The sequence below is a fragment of the Barbus barbus genome (assembly GCF_936440315.1).
Source record: "Barbus barbus genome assembly, chromosome: 32".
Classification (NCBI taxonomy): Eukaryota; Metazoa; Chordata; class Actinopteri; order Cypriniformes; family Cyprinidae; genus Barbus; species Barbus barbus.
Window position 1 is genome coordinate 21,670,013 of NC_136760.1, and position 24,676 is coordinate 21,694,688.

General features: G+C 36.9%; 2 protein-coding genes across 7 annotated transcripts in view; one reads left to right on the forward strand and one right to left on the reverse strand.

Annotated features, from left to right (window-relative positions):
- Positions 1-1,856, forward strand: part of LOC306852525 (cytohesin-1) — a 64,466-nt gene extending 62,610 nt beyond the window's left edge. For all 5 annotated transcript variants that reach the window (XM_079389423.1, XM_079389421.1, XM_079389422.1 and 2 more), the window contains exon 13: positions 436-1,856. In XM_079389423.1, coding sequence (XP_079245549.1) covers positions 436-514 — 79 coding nt within the window. In that variant the 3' untranslated portion in view covers positions 515-1,856. The remainder of the gene's footprint in view (positions 1-435) is intronic.
- On the reverse strand, positions 1,841-24,508 carry LOC306852524 (CDP-diacylglycerol--glycerol-3-phosphate 3-phosphatidyltransferase, mitochondrial-like). Of its 2 annotated transcripts, XM_079389419.1 has the most exons (11): positions 24,376-24,508; positions 22,040-22,241; positions 21,328-21,405; positions 20,766-20,862; positions 18,615-18,804; positions 18,196-18,374; positions 12,322-12,737; positions 10,137-10,212; positions 8,107-8,255; positions 7,177-7,341; positions 1,841-3,932 (listed from the first exon to the last, which is right to left on the reverse strand). In XM_079389419.1, exons 1-10 carry the CDS (start codon positions 24,489-24,491, stop codon positions 7,222-7,224), a joined length of 1,623 nt encoding a protein of 540 aa, XP_079245545.1. In that variant the 5' UTR covers positions 24,492-24,508; the 3' UTR covers positions 1,841-3,932; positions 7,177-7,221. The 2 variants fall into 2 exon arrangements, with proteins under 2 accessions (XP_079245545.1, XP_079245546.1); XM_079389420.1 differs by lacking the exons at positions 1,841-3,932; positions 7,177-7,341; positions 8,107-8,255 and adding an exon at positions 9,364-9,507.
- Between the last annotated feature and the right edge of the window lie 168 nt (positions 24,509-24,676).

The following is a 24,676-nucleotide window of genomic DNA, read 5'->3' on the forward strand; positions in this document are numbered from 1 at the left end:
TAATAAAACCAAAATTAAAAATAATAAAATAGAAAAAAAAAGTGTATATATGTTAAAATAACACTGGAATTTTTGGGTAGTAATTCTCATTATTCATGTGTGATTAAAATGGCAAAAGTTATTTGTAATGGTGGAAATTTCCTAGATGGATCAAAAATTAAATATTTTTACTCTGTTTAATTTTGCACTGCTACTTGTTCATGCTAGCAACCTTTTACATTTTATAATAATTACTTTTTTTTTTTTTTTTATAAAAATGTTCAATCAAAATGTTTGTATTTTTTCCCACATTTATATAATAGCAGAAATGCTTTGTAAATAGTGGAAATTTCACTATATTCTCACTATATTGCTCTATATGCTCCATCAGATGCCAAAAGAAAGCAAGTAAAAAAACTAAAAAATATAATTTTCTTCCTTTATCATTCTCTCCAGGGCTGCCATAAGCAGAGATCCTTTCTACGAGATGCTTGCTGCCAGGAAGAAGAAAGCCTCATCTCTGAAGAGACAGTAGGGCTGCATGGAGACCTGCAAAAAGGATGTTTGTACATGGACCTGGAAGAGACGATTGATAAACGGAAGCCATAACGCTGGATCGGAGTGATTTTAATCTCAGGAATGGCCTGGAGTTTTGAAGGTTATCGTGCAGTTGGTTTTCTGAGAAGTTGTCTGACATTTGTTTAATTCTCATGAACGGACATTGAGTATCACGTACATCATCATCTCAAATCAGCAGGTCTGACTGAATGTGGATCTCATTGAGCTTTTGTAAGCTTGCTGCAGACATGACCGTTCCTCTCTGTGCTTTGATACATATTAAATGCTAATTGTACACCTATTTTTACACTGCTATGTACTGTAAATATCTGGGAGAGTTATGGCCTTGTTTTGTTTGAGACTATCTAGCTTTGTTTTTCTATTCGTTTCTGATCTGCTGTCATATTTATTTTTTTTGTTGTTGTTTTTGGCTAGACATTTTTCACATTTTGCCAAAGCTTGTCTTTCTATATTATACTGTCCTAAAAACTGACGTTGAGTGCATTCATGAAATTAATATTTTTTTTATTTTGATGCCGTTTATATAGCTTACACAGTGTTTTATTTAAAATATCAGGATATTATTCACTGATCTCAGAGGTGGCCTTGAAAGACTGTGAAATCCAAAAACATTTCAGTAAGTTTGGTTCTTATGGAAGAAAAAAATTAAACTACTGATTTAAGAGTTTATTTTTACTATGTTTTTTACCAACTTAAATGGTTAAATTAACGCCCCCCCCAAAACACACTTTTTTTTGCTTTATATGCACTGTTGAGAGAAAACTCTTAAATACTAATTTATCAATGCTGTACATATTTAAACATATAGGTTGTTTTATTTTTTGTCAAAAGATACTTTGTGCAAAAGTAATGGGGTGTAAAAGACCCGTTAAGTTTATTTCACCATTGCTATGTATTCCTGTGCTTAAAATAAATCTGAAGTGATTTGAGCTTTACAAATACAATTAATTAATGACTGAGACTTGGTGTTACGAGCACTTCCTCTGTCTGATTGCCTCTTCAAGATGAATCGCTTTTTGTATTCCCCAATTGTAAGTCGCTTTGGATAAAAGCGTCTGCCAAATGACTAAATGTAATTATTTTTTCTCATAGAGAAGACAAACTACTTTTTTTTTTTTTCCACCTCTCAGTGCCTTTAATTTGTGGTTTCTTAATGAACTTGAAAGTTTCTCCGTATATTGACATTTACTGAAAATAACCAGGAAAAAAAGTGTTTTACAGTGGATGTGACCAAAAATAAAGGTCACGCATCTGTATTTCACATCAAATAACTCTCAACCATGACTGTTTAAGCCTTTTTTATTCTTAAAAACCACTTAAACATTGACCAAAAAAAGTCTTTATATAGTACATTTTTGCCCGTTTTTTTTTTTAGTTCTTGTGCGTTAGACGACATGGCTTTAAGGCCTCATCTCATCTCAAAGAGCAGAAAGCAGTACCATTCAAAAGTCTTTTCTCTTCCAAACACTGTCATTCGTAACATTTAAATCCAGTTACATGTAAGTCACAAAAGTCGTCATCTGGTCTCAATGTGTTAATAAACCTTATAAGCAAACGCTCTTACTCAATGCACATTGGCACCAAAATTAAAACATTGAGGAAAAGGGTAGTACCACAGTTTTTATTACAAAACCAACATTGTTTTTAACTTCTGCAAAGCAGCGCTTCAATTGATGTTGAACCAATACTACAGAAGTCCCTTTAAATAAGTGATTACTCAAACATGATGCTCAAATCCATCCCAGGCATACTGTGTAAAGGTTTGAGTGTAATCTCTGATGAAAGTCATGCTCATTTTCAGTACACATTTAGTTTCTGCCATGAAATAAAAAGGTTTTTGCGTCAATTTTTTTTACGTTTATTTCTTACAATGCAGACGTTTCAGGAATTTCAAGTTGTGAGTTGTATGAATGGTGAGAAATAAATTGTGAGATGTTGCAATTACCTTTAAAAAGAATTCTGTGGCGGACACAAGCTTCCATAGAATTCAGGCAGTGGATGTGAAATATGGAAATTTTACACATGGCTGAGGTAACTAAGGGTTTTTGAAATAAATGTGCGAGATCAACGTAATGTCATCGTCTTTGATGAAGTGAACATTAAAGGTGGGGTAAGCGATTTCTGGAAGCCAATGTTGATATTTGAAATCACCAAAACAAACACGCCCCTACCCCAAAAGGGTCTCGCCCCTATTTTGATAACTCCGCCCCACACATACGTAATCTGCGCAACCCAGGTAACGATTAGTTCTCTGAAACAAAGCAAAACGATGTTTAAAGAGAATAAAAAATATAAAAAATTCGTCTTGTTTATTAATTCAAGTGGTGACGTTCTACAATGTTGTCCGTTGACGCTGTACGCAATCATGTCACTGGAATTCGAGTGACCACTGTCCCAACATGCAGTGAGTCAGGGAACTTACCAGTGACCGAATAGGTGTACACGATAAACTGATTCACGAGCTCGAGAGCTAAGGAGCTGATTGAGATGCACCTCATGTCTAAACTGGATGCAGTGCGACAAATCTCCAACAGAGAACTGCTGCCACGTTCTATTTATGACGTACTGACACAAATTCAACGGTCTCTTTATCGCGTCCAGTGTAGGCAGACTTTAGCTTTTGCATCGCGGCACAGCCGGTGTAAACAGTGTTACTAACCTATCGAGAAGAACCAAAGCAACCTCGGCGTCCGATCCCAGGCCTTCCACTCCTCGAGTTCTCTCCAGCGCTGTAAAGCTGATCAGATATTTACACGGGTCCTACTTCTTGCCTTATCGTTCCGCAGACATTTTCCTCTTTTGTTTTTTATCCGCCATCTCCATCTTTCTGTCGCTCGGCTCGGCTGTTCACTGAGCGCTCTCTCTTTCATATCATGAGTAGACACGCCCCTTTTTGAAAAATCACATACCCCACCTTTAATGCGGACATAACTGCTTGTTGACATTTTCAACCAAAAATAATGTAAACAGTAAAAAAGTACAATGAAAATGAAGTAGAAATGGTATGGGTTTTTGTTGAACAGCATCTTATTAAAGTGACAAAACAACACAAATGTTCACAGAAAAAAATTAAATTAACTAAAATATGTACACGTTAGATGCACTGCATATCAAACTGATGGACAAATGTTCATATCTGCCATAGTGCTTACAAATATGTGTCTATCACACTGGCAGCAAATACTGTAAACTGGATTTACATGCATTCTCTCCTAACAATGAGGTTGTGTGAAGCAGAATGACTGTTACTGAATCTAACATCACTGGAGCTCGCTGGGACAGTCATCTTTATCTTAACCATCTGCATCCAGCAAACCATCAATATTTGCAAATGCCTCTTTTACAAATCTCACACGTGTAGTCCCACTTTTCATCTGGAAAAGAAAAAACAGGTGATCATAAAGGTGATACTCTAATACTACTTTCTTATTATCAACACTTTGCAAAATACACTACAGTTCAGCCGTTTCAGTTGGTAAGATTTTTAAAAAGCTTTTGAAAGGCACTTATGGTCCTCAAGGTTGCATTTATTTGATCAAAAATACAGTAATAACAGTAACATTGAAAAATATTTCTAAATATTCTAGAAAATTCTAAATATTTCTTAAAATATTTCTAATTAAATTTTAAAATGTCATTTATTCCTCTGAGAGCAAATCAGCCATTACTCAGTCTTCAGTGTTTTCCTTCAGAAGTCATTTTAATAAACTGATGTACACATTTCTTATTATTATTATTATCAGTGTTGAAAGCAGTTGTGCTGCTTAATACATTTGTGGAAACTAATATTTTTTGGATGAATAGAAAGTTAAAAAGAATAATTATTTGAATCTTTTTGTACTGTATAAATGTCTTTACTGTCACTTCTGATCAAATGAATGTGTCCTTGTTGAATACAAGTATTTTCTTTCATATATGTGGATTAAAAATGACAAATGTACAGACCCAAAACATTTGAACCATAGTGTGACATAGCAAATAAAACCTAGATTTCTACATTTTCTGACTAATTCCAATAAGATATCATTTGTGTCAGCAGCACAGCACAAGTTTAATACTTAGTATGCTGATGCTTACCTTGAAAAACAGCACTATTAAAACAAAAATCTGGTTTTATTGTAATGCATTTGAATAATCACTAGAGGGCAGAGGGAGTACTAAGTAAAGTAAATGATTGTCAAATGAAACTTTTCTTGACTACAGACAACCCTGCTGCAAGTCATGAGTTACTTTATAGCATTATTACGTAACGTCCTTTATTTTTTGATAACTTTTCGAATACAATACACATTTTCAAGCAGTGACTGGAATTTTTGTAACGGCCATTTCCTTAGAAATGTGATTCACTGACAAAGAAATAGTAGAGGAATTCTTCCCAGTAAGTGACACCTCCACTGTTCTGCACTGAATTTGGGAAAACATTCTTAGAATTCTGTAGAATGGATTTCAACATTATCCAGGAATACACCAATGGATGATAATGCTTTGTAATCTGCCGCTTTAAATGCTCAAGCTCTTTAAATCGGGTGGATTCTGATTGGCTGTCAAAAAAAAATTGTCCTCAAAGTAATACCAACTACTTTGTTATTGTTATCACTATAGCTGTGGACTTCCCTATTCCCATAAAACGGTTGTTAAAACATTATAGCTATCATTACACTTACTGTCTAGTAAGTCCAGTCAGCTACTGGAAAAGCAAGCTATTCCTGACTCTTAAAAACCACTTGGCATTTTGTTGTCTAATTGAACAAACTTGTTTTTTTTTTTTTTTAAGCATTTTGTACACTGTACACTCATATTAATAGCTGAAAACATCAAAATATTTATTTAACAAATACAAAGGAATGGAGATGGGTTCAACTTTGTGGATGGCAGCTATTCCACCTCTGCTATGCTTTCAGCTGATTTTGTGTGTACTGCTCATGCTAAATGATAGGAAAAGAGGCTGAGACCTTTCAGCTTAGCTCGATTTTTCATATTAACATACAAACCGCCTCATTTTGTTAATACCAATGGCTTTGGCTTGAAGTTAAATATAATCTTAAATCCTGACATTTAGCAAGTCAGAAAGAGAATGTTAGTAATTAAATGGAGGCGAGGGAAGGAATCGTGCAGCACGCAGAAAGAGCAGCTGTAACAGACTCCAGATGTGAGCGACGGAGGGCTCGTGGAGGTCACTGCCAGTGCAGCTGAAGTCTGGGCCTGACAGCGCTGGGATGGCCAGATTCATGCTGTGGTCGGACCATGCTAGCTCTACGCTGGGCTGTGTGACGGGGATTTGGTTGAAGGAACCACTGGAGTGACAAATGTAAATTCTTTAGAAGCCGCTGTCTGGCAAGCTGGGGTTTTGTATATCCATCTTCGGGGAAAGTCTGACTATACTGAGCGCAAGAGAGCCAAGTCATTTGTTTGGAAGCGGAATAAAATGCTGAATGCCGTTTTTGTTTGCTTTAGGCTAGTACCTTCTGAGCATTTCATGCGAATGCCTCATTTATGCTTCAACATAATGAAACGCACATAATACCCAATACCACTGAACCATCCCAGCTGGAAAATCCGGCTTAAGATGGTAGCGGGTTACTAGCCGCTAGTCACAGCAGCTTAAAGCCAACGTGAATTGCCATTTGTAAGCCATTTCATTTCAGTAATGTGACATTAGCATATGAAACAGGACAATCAACTAAAAATAAATAAGGGAGACATGATTTTATCCACTGGGAATTGATTGGATTGTGAAAAATGTACTTTGCTAAAACTAATATTTTACAAAAAAAGTTTTTTGTTAACCCAAGTTAACTACATTAACATTGATATCAACCATTAATTAACATGAGCTAACAATGAACAATACTTAAGGTCATTGCACAGCAAGTCAATTTTTGCACGTTAAAAAATAAATATGACCTCATTTTGTGTCAACCACGTTTACACACTGCCTCCAAAACATTCGTCCGTCATAAAAAAAATTCGGACCAGGTTCGATTTTCTGCGTTTTCGCATCTGTAGCATGCATTTTGATAGGAAAGGACAACGAATATGAAAAAATTTGAAAAACTGCATACGAAGATTTCGGACGCGGTGTGCAAGGACTTTTAGTGTTAATTATTATAAAACAAGATATAGAAGTCTATAATTTTCACCCATAGGCCCAGTTGTGTTATTTTAAAGAAACATTACAGGGTCTACTTTTTTCTTTTTTTGCAAAAAACATGCACAGATTAATTGTTCACAATAAGATCTATAACATCGTCGCTAGAAAAGGAATAGGAAGTGCAAGTTATAACATTTGATGAAAGATTAGGATGAAAATATTTTCTTTGGAATAACAGCCATCAATGAATCATTAACAATAAGACCAAGAACAAGTATTAAGGCGGTAAATAAGGTTCATGTTGACTTTAAGGTGGTCAAGACGGTTTTTGGAACAAGGTTGACCAGCTAATAACCAGCTTGGACACAATAATAACCAGTTTGGCCTAGCTAATAACTGGCTTCTATATTCAAAAACGCAGCTCCTATCTTAAGATGGATTTTCCAGGTGGAATTGCTCATGTCTGAAACTACCACTAACACTATGCCTGATTAAAACGTGTTTCAAAAGGTACATCAGCAACCAACCTGTCACAGACAGTGAGATATCCATCACCTCAGGCCTGCTGAACTTTAGAAGAAGTTCTTGATGAGTGGAGTGAGCAGTTTCACCCACAGCTTTACATGGCGGTCTGGCTGATTAAACGTGGAGTTTGACACTTGCGTTGAACTCTGGTACAACCCCTCCTGCTCCTGGACAAGACAGAAAACAAGATTTCACTTAAACTATCTTTTGTAAACCTTGCTATCTCAAGTGTTATGTCATCTCAGTGCTTTTCTCGTAAAGATTACTCCGGAACTGATTTTAATTGATCTTTTAATCACCTGATAAGTAAAGATTACAGGAAACTTACATTTCACAAACTATAAAAACTGATGACAGTCCCAATTAATTAGACTTTATTATAGCCTCTGTTCCCAGAACAACCAGTAAAGGTTAATGTCTACAACAAATCCTTTATATGTAATGCAGTTTGAGATAAGAAACGGACCTCCATTGCTTTCTAGCATAAGAAAAGCTGTAATGTTACGGACCATCACAGTAATACTGAATTATGCCATTATCATAACCACTGGTGCCCATTAAAGTGATAGTTCACCCAAAAATGAAAATTATGTCATTAATTACACACCCTAATGCCGTTCCAAACCCTTAAGACCTTCATTCATCTTCGGAATACAAATTAAGATGTTTATTAAGATATCAAGGTATTATTAGGATGAATAATTAATGACAGAATTTTCATTTTTGGGTGAGCTATCCCTTTCAAGATTTATAGAGCAGGGTGATAAAACAAAACTGCAATAAAACAAATCACTTGATACTTGTTGAGCACAGCTGTGTTTCCTGTAAGCCCTTACAAATGACCAGCCATTAATTTCATAGTTAGTACTAACAACTATTAAAGCTCAACCCATGGGGTACTGTAGGAAACAGCTGTGCAGAGAAAGTCCAACCTGTTGCAGTTGCATCTGGAGTTTCTCATTCTCTGTTACTATGACAATCTGAGCCTCCAGATCCCTGTGAACAGAGCGATAGCCGAAATTTGGGGAGCCAATGAGAGTGAGGCAGGGGCGGTCTCTTCCTCCCACATAGTACCACAGACCTGTGAAGAGTGGGAAAAAATACCCTGAATGTAACATTTTAGACCAGTAACGATGATAAGTGCTTCATATTTCTGGACAATTGTTTATTATGACTCAAACCACTCTAAAAATAATCTTGGTGCCTTCACATTCACAAATATGCAGATGTGGCAGATGCCTCAAAAGCAGCTGATAGTGTCAGTATCTAGGTTTCCTGGTCACATGAGTTTAAAAGGTGTGGTGTATATGCAACAGAAAAAAATATTTTATTTTCAGAGTCAACAATGCATGACTATACACTAGAGGAAAAAAAAACACAAACAAAGTGTCAGTCAAATTATGTACACAAAACAAATGTTCTATTAATAGGCAGCAGGAATGACTTGCCACTTCAAACACTTGCCAAACATAACAACCCTGGACTGAGGTAGTATTCTTGATGAAAGCTGAATATCAGGTAACAACTGACGGGAATACTATAAAATATATTCCTGAGGACTTCCTTATGCACACAAATCCAGCAATTAGCCTTTATACACGATTGTATGTGCCTTTATGCTTATATATATATATATATATATATATATATATATATATATACACACACACACACACACACACACACATAAATATATATATATTTTTTTAATCATGGTTTCCAAAATATCTTAAGCAGAAAGGAAGTGCAATTGGGTTAAACTATCTTTGCAATTGTTTTGCAAAAACTGACTTGGAATGGACATCATTCTGCTTCCTGGCATTTGACATTTGTGGAATCATTTTTTTCCCCCCAATATTGTCCGATAGCATTTCCACTGCACTTGCACTTTAAGAATACTTAATTGGATTTGACTTCATTTACTTGATAAATGTTGTGTTATGTAAGTGTTGATATGTCTGATTGTGTATTATACACTGATAACCTTTCTTTACATATGAAGTTACTAACAAAATAAGAAATAACCAAGTTCTTTGAGCTGTGAACTTGAACATTCATCTCGACGGTTTTGACATGCGACTCCACTTGAAGTAAACAACCTACTTGCTGCCAATGGAAAAACATGCTTTTTGGTGACAGAAAGGTATAGTTACGGCATGACACGTAGTGCAAAAGTCTTAATTGAGTCCACCTAACCGTTTCTTTGTTGAGGTGCCACGCGGGCCTCATGTAGGTTGAAGGCCAGCATCAGAGTGGCAGCTAATGTTCATTGATTCTCTCTGTAGTTCAGCTGCGGGGACCTCTGCACCCTGTCTGTTCCCACTTCAGCTCCACTGTTTACAAGAAATGACGGCATGACAAGGCTTTATCTAATAAGCCAGACTTCTCAACAGGAGCCTCAAATTGAATTCCACTGACGCTGCTCAGGTTTGTCAAGCCTCTATTTTTCTCCAGACGTCACTATTTTATTCTGTCCCTTCAGGTCAGGGGCTTTTATTAAAGTGTATGAGGAGACTCAGTTAAAGCCATTTGAACAACCAAATCAAATTTATTATGAATTCATTCATTTTTAAAGCAAACTAAAATCACTCACAGTTACAAACACAGACAGCAGGTTGAGAAATAACACTGTAGCGATCAAGTTGCTTTTGGCTCTTTGGTGCATTTGATTTGTCTTAAATAACATACTGAAACAGTAAAGCTGAAATAGCTTAACATTCAACAACAGCCAGAAAACGTGGCCAAAGCATACCTCTGGTTTACAGGGAAAACATCACATGTGTCTGGCAGCCTTTGTGTCCTGAAGCTGTCCAGGAAGAGCTCTGAGGCTATTCAATCAGAGGTGCTGGGAAACCTGCTCTGCGCATTAAATTATGAGCTTTCCTGTTACACCCAATTTTTGGGAACTGGGCTGATCCACGTCAGTGTTTAAAAAAAAACAGTGCAGAAGATAAACACTTACCTTTAGCATGAAATGTCCAATCTGGGCGATGGTATTCATGCAAGTGGACACGACTTTGCTGGCCCAGCTGACATACCTGAAACAAACACGATGATGAGTGTTGCAGTCTAAGAAAAACCAACAATACAAGAACAAACGTAAAATATATAAATAAATATATATATATATATATATATACACACATATTCTAAGGTAATAAAACAGCAGAACTCAAACCTAGCTAACTGAGTGCATTTGTAGCTGCAGCACCATCCACAGAACAAGCAACAATTATAAACTGCAAAACAGTGTTAATTTCGTTAAAGAAAACTAAGACGGAAAATATTAATTGACAACACTGACATTAATCACTAACTAAAACACTTTATCCAAAATTTCTCTATTTTCTTCAAACAAATAAAAAAAAAAGTTAATATACTTGGGGTTGCCATATGTCAAGAGTTGAAATCCCTCCATAAACACTTCTCTCTTAAACTTCTCTCTTAAATGGTGGCCTAATGGTTAGAGATTCGGACTCGTAATCCAAAAGTTGCAGGGTCGAGTCTCGGGCCGGCAGGGATTGTAGGTGGGGGGGAGTGAATGTCCAGCGCTCTCTCCACCCTCAATACCACGACTGAGGTGCCCTTGAGCAAGACACCGAACCCCCAACTGCTCCCCGGGCGCCGCAGCACAAACGGCTGCCCACTGCTCCGGGTGTGTGTTCACTGCTGTGTGTGTGTGTTCACTGCTGTGTGTGTGCACGTTGGATGGGTTAAATGCAGAGCACGAATTCAGAGTATGGGTCACCATACTTGGCCGTATGTCACTTCACTTCACTTTTAAAAGGACATTTTTTTGCCCTGTTTTTTTTTTTTTTTTTTCAACCTGGCAACTATTTACACACACCCTTTCTTACACTATGGGAAAAGTGCTGAAAGAGCTAAATACATCAAGCATGTAGGTTGGAGTTTATTAATTAATACACCAGGGGTGTCTAAACTCGGTCCTGCAGAATTTAGCTCCAACTTGCCTCAACACACCTGCCTGGAAGTTTTCAGTATGCCTAGTAAGACCTTGACTAGCTGGTTCAAGTGTGTTTGATTGGGGTTGGAGCTAAACTCTGCAGGACACCGCCCCTCCACGACTGAGTTTGGACACCCCTGATCTAAACCGGGACATTCTTCTCAAATGGAAGTGTAAAACAGCATCTGTGTCCCTTCAAAATGGTAGTTTGCACTGTTTGCTCCAACTAAATCTGCCATCAAACCCTCACAGTGACTAAGTGTAATAAATCCAAACATGGATCTCAAGTATGTTATTTGTAATTGAGGTTGCTGAATAATTGCGCTTACGCAACCTCTGAGCCACAATACAAAGTCTTTTTATTGTTGTTGTTCTAGATAGAATGACATTAATATAATTTGGAATTAATATTAAGAATGCCACAGTTTTAGCTTTTGAGTTTTACCAGTTTGCATAAAACAAAGAGTGTGTTTGTGATAATAAATCCAGAAACTAGATGAGGTAAAATAAACCATGTGTATGTTGAAAGCTGAAAGTGACACTGAAGACTTCAGTAATGGCTGCTTAAAATTCAGATTTGTCATTAAAGGAATAAATTACATTTTAAATGATAGTTAACAAAAAAAACTGTTTTTAAAATTGCAATATTATTTCATTATATATTTTTGACCAAATGAAGGCAGCTTTCAAAAACATTATAAACTCAAATTGTAAACTTTTAAACTCTACTGTATATCACAATTTAATGCAATATTCTTAAATTGATAATCTAGAATTAAATACTTTTTGGAAACAAGTCAAAAAATTATTAATAAAAAAAAAAATGAATGCGAAGTTTGGCATGAGTACAAAAACAGTAAAAACAAAAGATGTAAAATTGTAATACGTTATAAATATATTTGGTGGTTATAAAATAGCCGATATACTATATGCAACAGTAAGTTCACAAATCAGTTGAATTATATGTTAATGCAGCAATTTGTAATGGTGCCTGGCAACCGTAAAAACCTATAGTTACATAATGTTTATACTAGACGTCGGTGGCATGACTTGGCAAAAATAAATTGCTCCTTTTATAAATAACAGAGCTGTCTACACTTAAGTGTTCATCTCTGTCAACACGGGTATATATACACATTATACTGCCCAGCCCTCTGCTAAACTTTAGAAAAAAAATGCACACCTTATTGTAGAACTGTCGGGCGAGGTGAATGTAGGCCTCAGGAATTGCTCCTGCTACTCCTTTGGCACCAAAAAATCCATTAACCTCTGGGGAGGCCATGAGGATACGATAATCTGCTGCTGCACCCAGCACCAGCTGCATGTAGGTGCGTGTAAGGTTGAAGTAACCCGATGTCAGGTAGACGACTGCGTCTCCACCTGCCTCTGTGAGCAGTCGTTTGGTTACTTGTTCATCCAGATGAATGCCAAGAGGCTTCATTTGCACAAGTGGAAAGATCCAGGTGTCATCTGGCACCGTTACGTCCGAGTCTGGGACCTCCGAGCATTCTGCCTCCAGCATGCTCCGCTGGACACGGGCCGTGTTCACCACCTCCATGATCCGTCTCTGTGCCGATGCAGAAAAGTCTGCTCTGTTACCTGTTAGACCACAAGACAGACCACATCTGAGAACACGCATCACTTGAAACACTTAAATATTGGATACATTTAGACTGTGTTCCAAAAACTAGTCAGCTGCCAACATAGGCAGCATATCAAACACAGCTGTTCCAAAAACTAGGTTTTGGACAATCACTCATGACTTTTATGGAGAAGATGATCCTATAATACACTGTGTTGAGATCAGTGACAAACAGCATACAAAATAGCATTAAAACCCAAATGATGATTATAACTATATTTCCATCACTAATAACAAATACAGATACAAATAGATTGATAAAGTTAAATTTGACTATTTTATCTGACATTTCTGTGTACTACAGTACATATTTTAGCTTACTGTAGTTTGGGGTGGGTAAGATTTTTATGTTTTGTTATGCTCAGCAAGGCTGCATTTATTTGATCAAAAATATAGTAAAAACAGTAATATTGTGAAACATTAGTTCAAGTTAAAATAAACATTTCTATTACAATATATTTTATCAGTCATTACTCCAGACCTCGTTGTCACATGATTGTCAAGTTTGTGCTCAGGAAATATTTTTTATTATTATCAATGTTAAAAACAGTTGAGCTGTTTAATATTTCTGTGGAAACTGTGATACATTTTTTCCGGATTTTTTGGTTTGATGACCAGAACATTCAAAATATTATTTAAAAGTATACATTTTAGTGACATTATAAATGTGACCCTGGAGTTGACCACAAAACCAGTCTTAAGTCGCTGGGGTATATTTGTAGCAATTGCCAACAACTGTCATAATGCCATGCCATGGTCAAAATTATTGATTTTTTTTAATGCCAAAAATCATTAGGATATTAAGTAAAGATCATGCTCAATGAAGATATTTAGTACATTTCCTACCATAAATTTTTGATTGGTAATATGCATTGCTAAGAAATTCATTTGGATAACTTTAAAGGCGATTTTCTCAATATTTAGATTTTTTTGCACCCTCAGATTCCAGATTTTCAAATAGTTGTATCTCGGCCAAATATTGTCCTATCCTAACAAACCATACATTAATGGAAAGCTTATTAATGATGTATAAATCGATGTATAAAACCCTTATGACTGCTTTTGTGGTTCAGGGTCACAAAAGTTTTTACCGTCACTTCTGATTTTATGCATCCTTTCTGAATAAAAGTATTCATTTCTTTCTTTCAAAAAAGCAAATAAAAAAAAAATTACGCCAAACTTTGGAACAATAGTTTAAAATACTAGCTTATCAATGAGCTATTGTAAAACCAATTACGAGTCTCCCATGTGCTTTACGTGAGAAAGTTCTGCCTATGCAGAACATTCAATATAAGTGACTTAAAGGGATAGTTTCACCCAAAAATGAAAATTTTATTTACTTACCCTCATGTCATTCTAAACCTGTATGACTTTCTTTCTTATGCTGAACACAAAAGAAGATATTCTGAAGAATGCTGGTAATCAAACAGTTGTTGGTCCTCATTGACTTCCATAGTATTTATTTCCCTACTATGGAAGTCAATGGTTTTGTTCTTCGAAATATCTTCTTTTGTGTTCAACATAAAAAATTTATACAGGATTGGAATGACATGAGGGTGAGTAAATGATGACAATTTTCATTTTTGGGTGAACTATTCTTTTAAGAGGTTCTATTTCAGTTAGCATAGCAGCATAATTCGTTAGGTTTTGATTGAAAAGATGCTTTGTGCCAGTCAAGTTAAAATACCTGATAGTAATGATAAACAGAACGATTTTGGAAAGATGCTTTGTGCCAATCAAGTTAAAATGTTAAAATGATAAACAGAACGAGTCTAAGAAACTGATCTTAACAGGTTGTTTACACTTTTTTTGAACAGCTATGCAAGACGCAAACCATTCCCCTCCAATCCAATCCATTCTATCAGGTATTTGCTCATGCGAGATCCTGCAAATGCATGATCAAAACCTCAGAGACGGGTCAATAACTGCTGACCGTCTGGAAAGGCGCTCTGTCAAACCCTGGCGCCTCTGCTAGACATAATGTGCCACGGTGAGTCATAGCAAGAGAGATAATCTGTAAATAATGAATTAGCTTCAGAGCAGAACGCTGCATGTTGGAAATGTATGGCAGAAGCCTGCTGCTCCATGGTGTCTGAGCTTATTTGGTTAACACGGAAAATGTGCAACAAGAGCCGCTCAGAATAATCTGTTTGTTAAATGCAGAGAACAAGAAAAAGCGAAAGCCTCTGCAAATATGTGTGGACGGCGGAGAACAAATAAACGGCTCTTTGAAGAAGGATACAGGGGCTTTCCCCACAGATGCAAAGCCAGCCACCCCAAGCCTCCAGGCCTCAGAGGTCCAAACACATCCAGTTAACAGGGCCACAAAGTTCAGTGGCTCTTACCGACAGACTGTGGGATCCAATTACTGGAGATACGGGGCAGGACCGAACTGCCGACTCAGCGGATAAGCTTCTCAATGGACCAGCGCTCTAGTAACTCTTACTGGAAGATAAGGTTTTTTCTTCTAACATATACATTCGCAGAAGAGCTGAATAAAGAAATGTCACCCTGACTCGAGCGCCTGTGCTTTTTCGTCTGATATTGTCTTCCTTTTACCGTCATACATCACAATTCTCGCTGTTGGCTATCAGTCTATCGTTTCCCGTTGACCTCATTGTCTTGACAGACTGTATCGAGGTCCAAATAGCTCCTTCCCGAACCTATCATCCTCCTGCATCTCTCCTTTCCTACCCTCCCAGCACAGATCACTTACCACCAGCAAGGTGACATCATTGCACTATTTCTGGGATCTGTGACAAACTGTGGCCCCACTCCACCACGATTATGTCATCGAACGGCGCTGGGTTACGGATATGGAGCGAAGCTGAATGAGCATAATCACTCATTCACTCGTTTCGCGCTCCTGGCTGAGCCTGGGGACCGTAAGACACATCGAGTCATGGCTGAAGCTCAGCATCACAGAGACCTGAGGCAAGCAAGCAGGCTCCGAGCTTCCTGTTACTCAGTGTGTTACCACAATGCTGGCGTTACAAGGAAATGAGTGACTTACCATCATTACCTCTGATTCATGCATGTCAGAGTGGGTGGAAACCACAAGTGTCACTCATTTTTCTTATCAGGAATACTTTCATCGCCAAAAAAATGCTGATGAAGTTGTCTGATCACTTGCACTTAGACAAGTCTAGGTGCACCTAAACAAAGATGCTCTGAATAAATAATAGATATTCGTTCCACACAGTCCATTTTAACCAACCGATACACATTACGGTGTAGCACTGTGCCTTACGTGCATAAATTAAGCTGTTGACTTTATTTTCAGCACATACATATGAAAGCATGCGGCATTCTTATGAAAATTAGATATAAAATTCTATATAAAATATAGAATATAAAATTAAGTATAAAATTCTGTCTCCTGTCTATGAATATTCCTTCATTAATTACAAAAACCGTTAAATCTTCAGTTATCATGGCCATGGCATTCAATTTGAAAACTTTTTAAAAATGTATTTATTATTATTATTATTATTATTATTATTATTATTAGCTTGTCTGTTTTTTTGGGGTTAACAGGGTCAGGGCCATTTTTGTATTTACCTTTTTTGTTTTGTAATAAATATAGAATATTCATAGTGACAAAATAAGTAAAGATTTGCTAAAAAAAATCTTTTATTAGTCTTTATATATATATATATATATAAAATTGTATAATTATATATATATATATATATATATATATTTAATTTTTTTCCCCTCTCAAGTTACCTTTTATTCCAAGTTAATTTTGTTTTTGTTTTTAAAGACTATATTTGCTAAAAAATGTATCTTAAAATTTTATATATATACAGTGGGGAAAAAAAATTATTTATTCCTCTGCTGTTTTTGTACATTTGCCCACTGACAAAGAAATTATCAGTCTATAATAGGTAGGTTTATTTGAACAGTGAGACAGAACAACAAAAAAATCCAGAAAAACACATTTCAAAAAAGTTATAAATTGATTTGCAATTTAATGAGTCAAGTATTTGATCCCTTCGCAAAACATGACATAGTACTTGGTGGCAAAACCCTTCTTGGCAATCATAGAGGTCAGACGTTTCTTGTAGTTGGCCACCAGGTTTGCACACATCTCAGGAGGGATTTTTATCCAGCTCCTCTTTGCAGAACCTGTGCAACAGGTCCGAGGCTATCAGCCCACTCAAGTCTTATTTAAAGCACAGGCTCGAGAGCGGAAAAGTGGCTATTGGCAAACTTCAGACGGGCCTGTACATGTGCTTTCATGAGCACAGGGACGTTGCGGGCACTGCAGGATTTCAGTCCTTCACACCGTAGTGTGTTACCAATTGTTTTCTTGGTGACTATGGTCCCAGCTGCCTTGAGATCATTGACAAGATCCTCCCGTGTAGTTCTGGGCTGATTCCTCCCCATTCTCATGATCATTGAAACTCCATGAGGTGAGATCTTGCGTGGAGCCCCAGTCCGAGGAACATTGACAGTTATTTTGTGTTTCTTCCATTTGCGAATAATTGCACCAACTGTTGTCACCTTCTCACCAAGCTGCTTGGCGATGGTCTTGTAGCCCATTCCAGCCTTGTGTAGGTCTACAATCTTGTCCCTGACATTCTTGGACAGCTCTTTGGTCTTGGCCATGGTGGAGAGTTTGGAATCTGATTGATTGATTGCTTCTGTGGACAGGTGTCTTTTATACAGATAACAAGCTCAGAAAGTGCTACTCAGTTAAGAGAGTAATCCTAATCTCAGCTCCTTACCTGTATAAAAGACACCCGGGAGCCAGAAATCTTGCTGATTGACAGGGGACCAAATACTTATTTGACTCATTAAAATGCAAATCAATTCATAACTTTTTTGAAATGCGTTGTCTGTCACTGTTCAAATAAACCTACCATTAAAATTATAGACTGATCATTTCTTTGTCAGTGGGCAAATGTAAAAATCAGCAGGGAATCAAATAATTTTTTTCCCCACTGTGTATATATATTTTTTTCCCCCTCAAGTTAACAGGGCCATGGTATCAGTAATTCTTTAACATCAGGCATATGCACGTGGTGTATTTGAATGCACTTTCAGGAAAATAAAGCCAAATCAGGTTCTTGGATTGTAGCGGTGGAACAATGATATAAAATTTCACTAAAGTAGGCCAGATTACGGTAGTTAGCTGCATCCTCCGCAATCTATCACTCACAATCAGTCTCCAAGCTAGGGAAGTTACGTTTAGCATTTTGTGAATGTGTTTGGGCTATTATCTCACATAATGTGGTTTCTAACTTATGCAATTCCTCATTTCAGAAGCTTTAGAAAGCATATGCAAATGAACGCTATAAAGAAATTCTCATTAAAATCCCCTCTCATTGTCTTATGACATATGGCATTTTACATTTAAGGAAGTGGCATCTGTTTAAACAGATCCCTCCCTTTCAAAAAAACACTTACCCTTGTAGGGATGCACCATTCCCTCCATCATGTGCACACTGTTGTCAGGCTGCAGTTGCAGTGACACGTCGCCCACGGCTCCCACAAGTTCAGCAAAGAAATCAGCCACCTCCTCACAGTCCTCCAGAAGTACATAACGATCCTGACGATTGGTGAAGTAGGAGTCGCTCAGATTGGCCCTGTATGAGATATCATCATATCACACTCAAGAGTGTGCGAACAAATATTCACCTCCTCCACTGAGGTTTGCATGAGCTCCATATGGTCAAAAAACAAACCTAGAAACATGAAGAGCAATAGCAATGGGAATATTTTGTCTGAGAGAATTGATGGTATTCAGATTGCAAGCATATTTGTTACACAGCCATAACATATGTTTGCGAACATGTGACGTATCCGCTTTTGCTGTGCGTACACACCCACTAATGATGAGACTGTTGTCAAAAAGGTATGCCTTGATGTGCTGTACCCCGATGGTTTCATTGAAGCGTTCAGGAACCAGAAGACGAAGCAGCCCCCTCAGGTCAGGTGTGTGGTACAGGGACACTCTCATCTGCTCGGGAAAACGCTGGAGCAGTGGCAGTAACATTGTGCGGGAATTGTGCTTACCTTTAGATTCAAAAACAACAAAGGGGAAAATGAGAAGCAATGAATCAGTGCATACACTTAAGCGTAAAAGGGGAATTCATACTAAAAGTTGATGGAGGTTGCTTGTCATGGCAATGCTGATTGGCTGATAGCACCCAAGAATATAGTATAATGAATTCTATTATATTAGGTTTTGTATTTTCTTTATTGAAATAAAGCTGTAAAACAAATTGCCCTTTGGGAACAAATAAAAGTTAAAAATGAGTTCCAATTCCTTCACTAGCAACTATAGCACTCTATAGCTTTGATACCAAAGACAGCAGATGTAAAAATAGTCCTTTTTATTATTTGGAAACTCAAAACTTGTTCAAGCCATTTGGAGTCATTATTTTTATTTATTTATTTTGGAAAGAAATTAATACTTTTAATCAGTAATGATGCATTAAAATGATGAAAAGTGACGGAAAGGCATTTAAAATATTACAAATGATAATGATAAATTATTTTGTAACTTTCTATTAATCAAAGAATCCTAAAAAAATAATAATGGACTCATCAAAAATATTAAGCAGCACAACAGTTTTCAACATTGACAATAATAAGAAATGTTTCCTTAGCAGCAAATCAGCATATTAGAATGATGCGTGACACTGAAGACTGGAGCGATGGCTGATGAACATTTAGCTTTGCTGTCACAGGAATAAATTACATTTTAAAATGTATTACAATAAAAAAAATATTATTTTAAATTGTAATATGTTACTGCTTTTTGGCAAGCATAAAAAACATTTAAAAATCATACACAGCTATACAGCTATTGTAATGACTGTCAAAGGAGAAAGATGCTTTGGGAATGGGACACTGCTAACTAACCAAGCCCTGACCCCTTGGTGCACTCATATTGGTAGGCGTCACATGACGTCACTGCTCATTTACATAGAAGATGATATTGTACGCATTGCCAACAGTTCATGCTAGACGTCGCCAACACATTAAAAACCCCCATCTCTCTCTTTGTGAACGCCTTCTCATAATCTTCTCATACTGAGAGTCGTTTTCAGGAGATCATGCAGAACCTGAACCACTAAAATAAAGCTCTATGCGCAATGTGATGCTTCAGTTACCCTGAAATATTAGATTATGAATTCTTACAACATCATTGGGTGAGTTGTACAGCACATTGAAAGCAGTCAATGGAATGACTAACAGTTCCTGTCAAGTAGTTTGCAAGGTAAAAGAAAAGGGGGAAAAAAAAAAAACAGGGAGGAGGTCTGAACTCCAACCTACAATTACTAAAACTGGAAATCCTCCAAAATCACACCCATGCAGTTATATCAGTATAGACATGGCGTACACATGTTAGTCAGTGTTCGCAAAGGGAAACGAACATTGGCAGGGGATTTCCTGCAGGCATTATTTCCTTCTTATGGTTTTACAGGAAAGTGATCGAAAATATCAAGCTATGACTGTTCAGAATGCTCAAAATGCAGTTCGAAAGAAAGTAAAAGAATAATACAGAGGGAGGTTTAAGAATAAGTGATGAAACGAGGCCTTGTTCACACACCACACAATCTAATCTGGTTTTGAAATCTGACCTTTGGGACTGATTGTCAGCACTGTCATTTAATTAAGGAAATCAGATCCACATGTTCAGTGAAGTCAATATCTGATAAATATAGTTTGACTTATATAATGACTTCGTAATTCATGAGATGCATCACTTTATTTTATACAAACATGCATATGGTGTGCCTGAAATTGCTCACTTTTATGTCATTCTTTTCAATGTGACCATAAATGAATGAATTAGTGAAAACCACTTATCAATGTGATTTAGATGGTATTACATAATCTTATGTTTCTGTAGTTCAGACTGCAACAACTAAGGATTAGGGTAGGATATGCCAACTGCTGTCTGTCCAAACAAAGCCTGAGCATGTGTGTGTGAGTCTGAAATGAGTAAAAGAAAGACTAAAACAGACCTCTTGAGCCTCTGGTATAATCCAGCAGAAAAGACACTTTGAGATCAGGTGCATGATCTTCCTGTGAGCACTCTAAAGCCTCTTCCATGCAATCCACCTTCAAAAGAAATCAGTAAGTCACTGAATACCCTATACTAGGGTTCTGCATTATTTTTTTAATTTGATTATTTTTCTGCTGCATAACCTTATGGCTTATCTGGCAGGTTTTGCATGTTGATTTGAACAAGGAAATGCACTTTAGTGTACACTGAGATAGATTGAGATTTAGCAACACCACCAGATCAAATTCTGTTGATAAAATTAAATTCTGCTGAGGTCATTTTTCAGAATATGCTTGCAGATCTGACTTTGGTTGTGACATGAGCTACTGTTTATACCTGATCGTCTTAATCTTACAGCGGAAAAAAATAGAAGATGAGATATGCTAAACTTCCCTGAGCAGCTTCCTCTTATGTAAAATTCTTAATCAGGCCAGTCAACTGCACAAAAACAGCCTTTTCCTTCTTGGGCTATGTTTTATTTACCGGTCAGTGACAGTAACGTGTGCAGATGGGTTACATACGAGGTCTTGCTCTAATGGTCCTGTGCCCAGATACAGTGATGCCATCACCACACGACTCTTGGCTGTCTTGATACGAGCCTTGGCAAACAAAAAAAAAGAACAACAAACTGATTGAGAAACACTGAGTAAAGCTTTTTTAACAAGCTATATTATAACAAAACAAACTGATAAAAAAGTGATTCAAGACAATAAAACTATTCTCTAGATAAACACAGCTAGACAAACTTCTGAAATGGAAAAAAAGGATTTTACCAAAATTTCAAGCTATTTTAATGGCAAGATTAAACTAGTTTAAATAAAAAGAAGAGAGAAATATTTCGCAAATAGGCTACATTTTTTACAATACTGCAATAAACCTATTAAATATCTAACTACAGAAAAAAAGTCTAGAATTTTACTTTTAATGTAAAAAATCATAAACCTAATACCAATAGATAAATGATGATGTTTAGAATGGACATTTGGCACAAATCCACACAAAACATAATTTTCTTGTAAGTATCACCCAACATTATATATTTTTACAACGACAAAAATATAAATGACTATAACTAGAAAGGCACTAATTGAAGTGAGATATTATCTGTTAGTAATAAGATATCAGAGATTTCGTTTTTACAACCTTATAGTCATATTTACTGAAAATTCAGTTCTCTGAAGGTGCAATTACTTGGCTTTCACCCAGTAAATGCACACACACACACTCGCATACCTTCATAGCCTGATAAAACTCATCAGGTGAGTGAAGGATGCGTATGCGGCCCCCAGGGACCCTGAAAGTAGGTACATGATCAGCCATCCATTGGAACCGAGAGTGGAGGCCCTCGACACCAGTGAAGCCTGGAGGTCTGGAGGAGGCCAGGGGGGCTGAGTCCGCCTCTGCCAGGAGAGGGGCCAAGAGCAGCACAGCGGACCTACAGGATGACAGGAAGTAAAACAGAATTAATGGGCAGAGAAAACCTTTAATCAGAATCCAAGACTGCCAAACCTCTTTCCGTTTACGGTATTAGTAAATATTGTAAAATCTGGTGGTTGAACAGTGATATGAACTGATGCTTGGTTTCTTGGAATTTATTCATGTGATGGCAAAGCTAAATTTTCAGCATCATTATTCCAGTATTCAGTGTCACATGATCATTCAGAAATCATCCCAGTATGGTGATTTGGCATTCAAGAAATCTTTCTTACTATTAATAATGTAAGATTTTGTAAGATTTCAGTAATGTAAGACTTTTTGATAAGTAGAACGATCAGAAGAACAGCATTTGATTTGAAATTGACAGGAGTTTTGTAACATTATAACTGCCTTTACTGTCACTTTGCAGAATGGAAGTATGACTTTCTATAAAAAAAAAATCTTACTGACCCCAAATGGTTGAATAGCAGTGTATTTTCAACTATTTTTGCCAATTAAAAACCTAATACGCCAATAAACCCAACAAGATTTTTTGCTTTGTTATTTGGACAAAAACAACAACAACAAAAAAAACACTTATAACACTTACATTTTCTAACACATTTTATAATGGTAATTCTTTTTGTGAAAATCTGATCTGAAATCTTTATTGTTGCTTCCTGGTTTTCAGAGCAGTGAATGAAATGGTAATAATAACTAAAAAATTACTGAATACATTTCAGCATTTCGTTAGCACATGCAATTACACCAAAACCTAACGTTAGAGAGAGGTTTTGACTGTACAATATATAAACCAGTACATTTGATAGTTGATTCTGAAAAAAACAAACAAAAAAAAACAAGATTTAACAACAAGATTTTTCTCAAAACTTGATTTCCAACTACTCAGAACAGGGCCCTAAGTCCAGCTCCAAATGCAACAGTATTCAGAAGACAAAATCAGTAATATGGTCTGTATGACACAGCATGAGGTCTCAAACTGCAACCCTTCACTCAGATCTACTGCCAAACACCAAGGTCACGCCGAGTTCTCTACAACCCAGACGGTGCTTTTCTTCACAGAACCCAGTCTCGCCGCACACTACAGTAGATCTCACATAACTCCTGAGAAAACAAAATGAAAAGAGGCGCCTCTGAGAGAGCCATGACCCTGCGGAGACTGAGCGTAAAACAACGCGAAGGTCAGTCGTGGGTGAGTTTACGAATCTATACAAGTTATCTGCATCTCCCAGATGTATCAACAAGACCCATGTTTCAAAGCCCTTTATAGATGCCACATCTGCCCAAACAAGTGAAGAAAATTCAGGAAAGGCCTCCACTTATATAAGACTGAAAATTTGATTTGATTAAAGCTACCTTTTCAGAAGAATGCAAGCAGTGAATGGCTGCTTTGTAAAACCAGTGCTTTAAAGTCTTCTTGAATGAACCTCTTTCATTGCAATGCACATCTGATAACGGCAGAACATCTGATCAACTAAAGGCCAACCTGGGCCACATCTTTTTTAAAGAAGTATCTGGTGGTTAACATTAACAAACGTCCAAGGATTTGGTAAACAGCTGAGCTGTCAGATTATACACGACTGAATCAGATTATTTTATTTTAATAGAATTATTTTAATATAAGGTGCTGACACACCATATCTGATCATCTGCCTGCAGTCTCGGTTTATTTAGTTGGAGTTATTTCGTTGATTTACTATCTAAATAACCAGTGTGCAGTTTAACAGCTCATTAAAGGGTTAAATAACCCCAAAACGAAGGTTATTTCAATATCAATTTTATATTTAATTACCCTTATCCAGACTTAAATTTTCCTGTGGAACACAAAAGAATATGCTAAGAAGTCACCATTTCCTTTCAACACATTTTTTGGGTGAGCTATATCTTTAAGAAAGAAGTTACTGGAAATAAGATAATGAACATTAGCAAATCAAAGGCAGCAACCATCTTTATTGGTCTAATGTTTACGACTCATATTCTCAAGCTCAATTGACAATTGTAACTCCACAAATGAATTTAAGATCTCTCCTTTACACAACCACATGCTAACATTAGCCAAACACGCTTGACTTTAATATTACGCGATTTCTATCGACTGTATTTATGTAATGCAAACGACCGCTATCATTTACCCTCTCCTCCGCTCATGTGTCCTGAAAAAGCGATCTGTTATCCTCGTAAAAACCCAGGAGAAAGCAGGAGTATACCCAGAGAACACAAGTCTTTTCCATTTCATGGGCGCCGCCATGTTTTCACTGCATTTTGAATGTCAAAACTTTATCTAAACACATACCGGCGCGACACAAACCGCTTGTGCTAGTGTTAGAGGGCCTGCAGCGTTGACAAGGTATAATTGTGCGTTTGCTGGTCTCTCATCTTTATATACGTTTTTATCAGTGATAAAAATGCCACATTGTCTCTTCTACACTGCAC

Coding starts and splice junctions, on each gene's coding strand:
- LOC306852524 (XM_079389419.1), bottom strand. CDS start 24,491: ATGGCGGCGCCCATGAAATGGAAAAGACTTGTGTTCTCTGGGTATACT. Junction 22,242..24,375: donor ACACATGAGCGGAGGAGAGG/GTAAATGATAGC, acceptor GTCATCCTGTAG/GTCCGCTGTGCTGCTCTTGG. Junction 21,406..22,039: donor AGTTTTATCAGGCTATGAAG/GTATGCGAGTGT, acceptor TTGTTTGCCAAG/GCTCGTATCAAGACAGCCAA.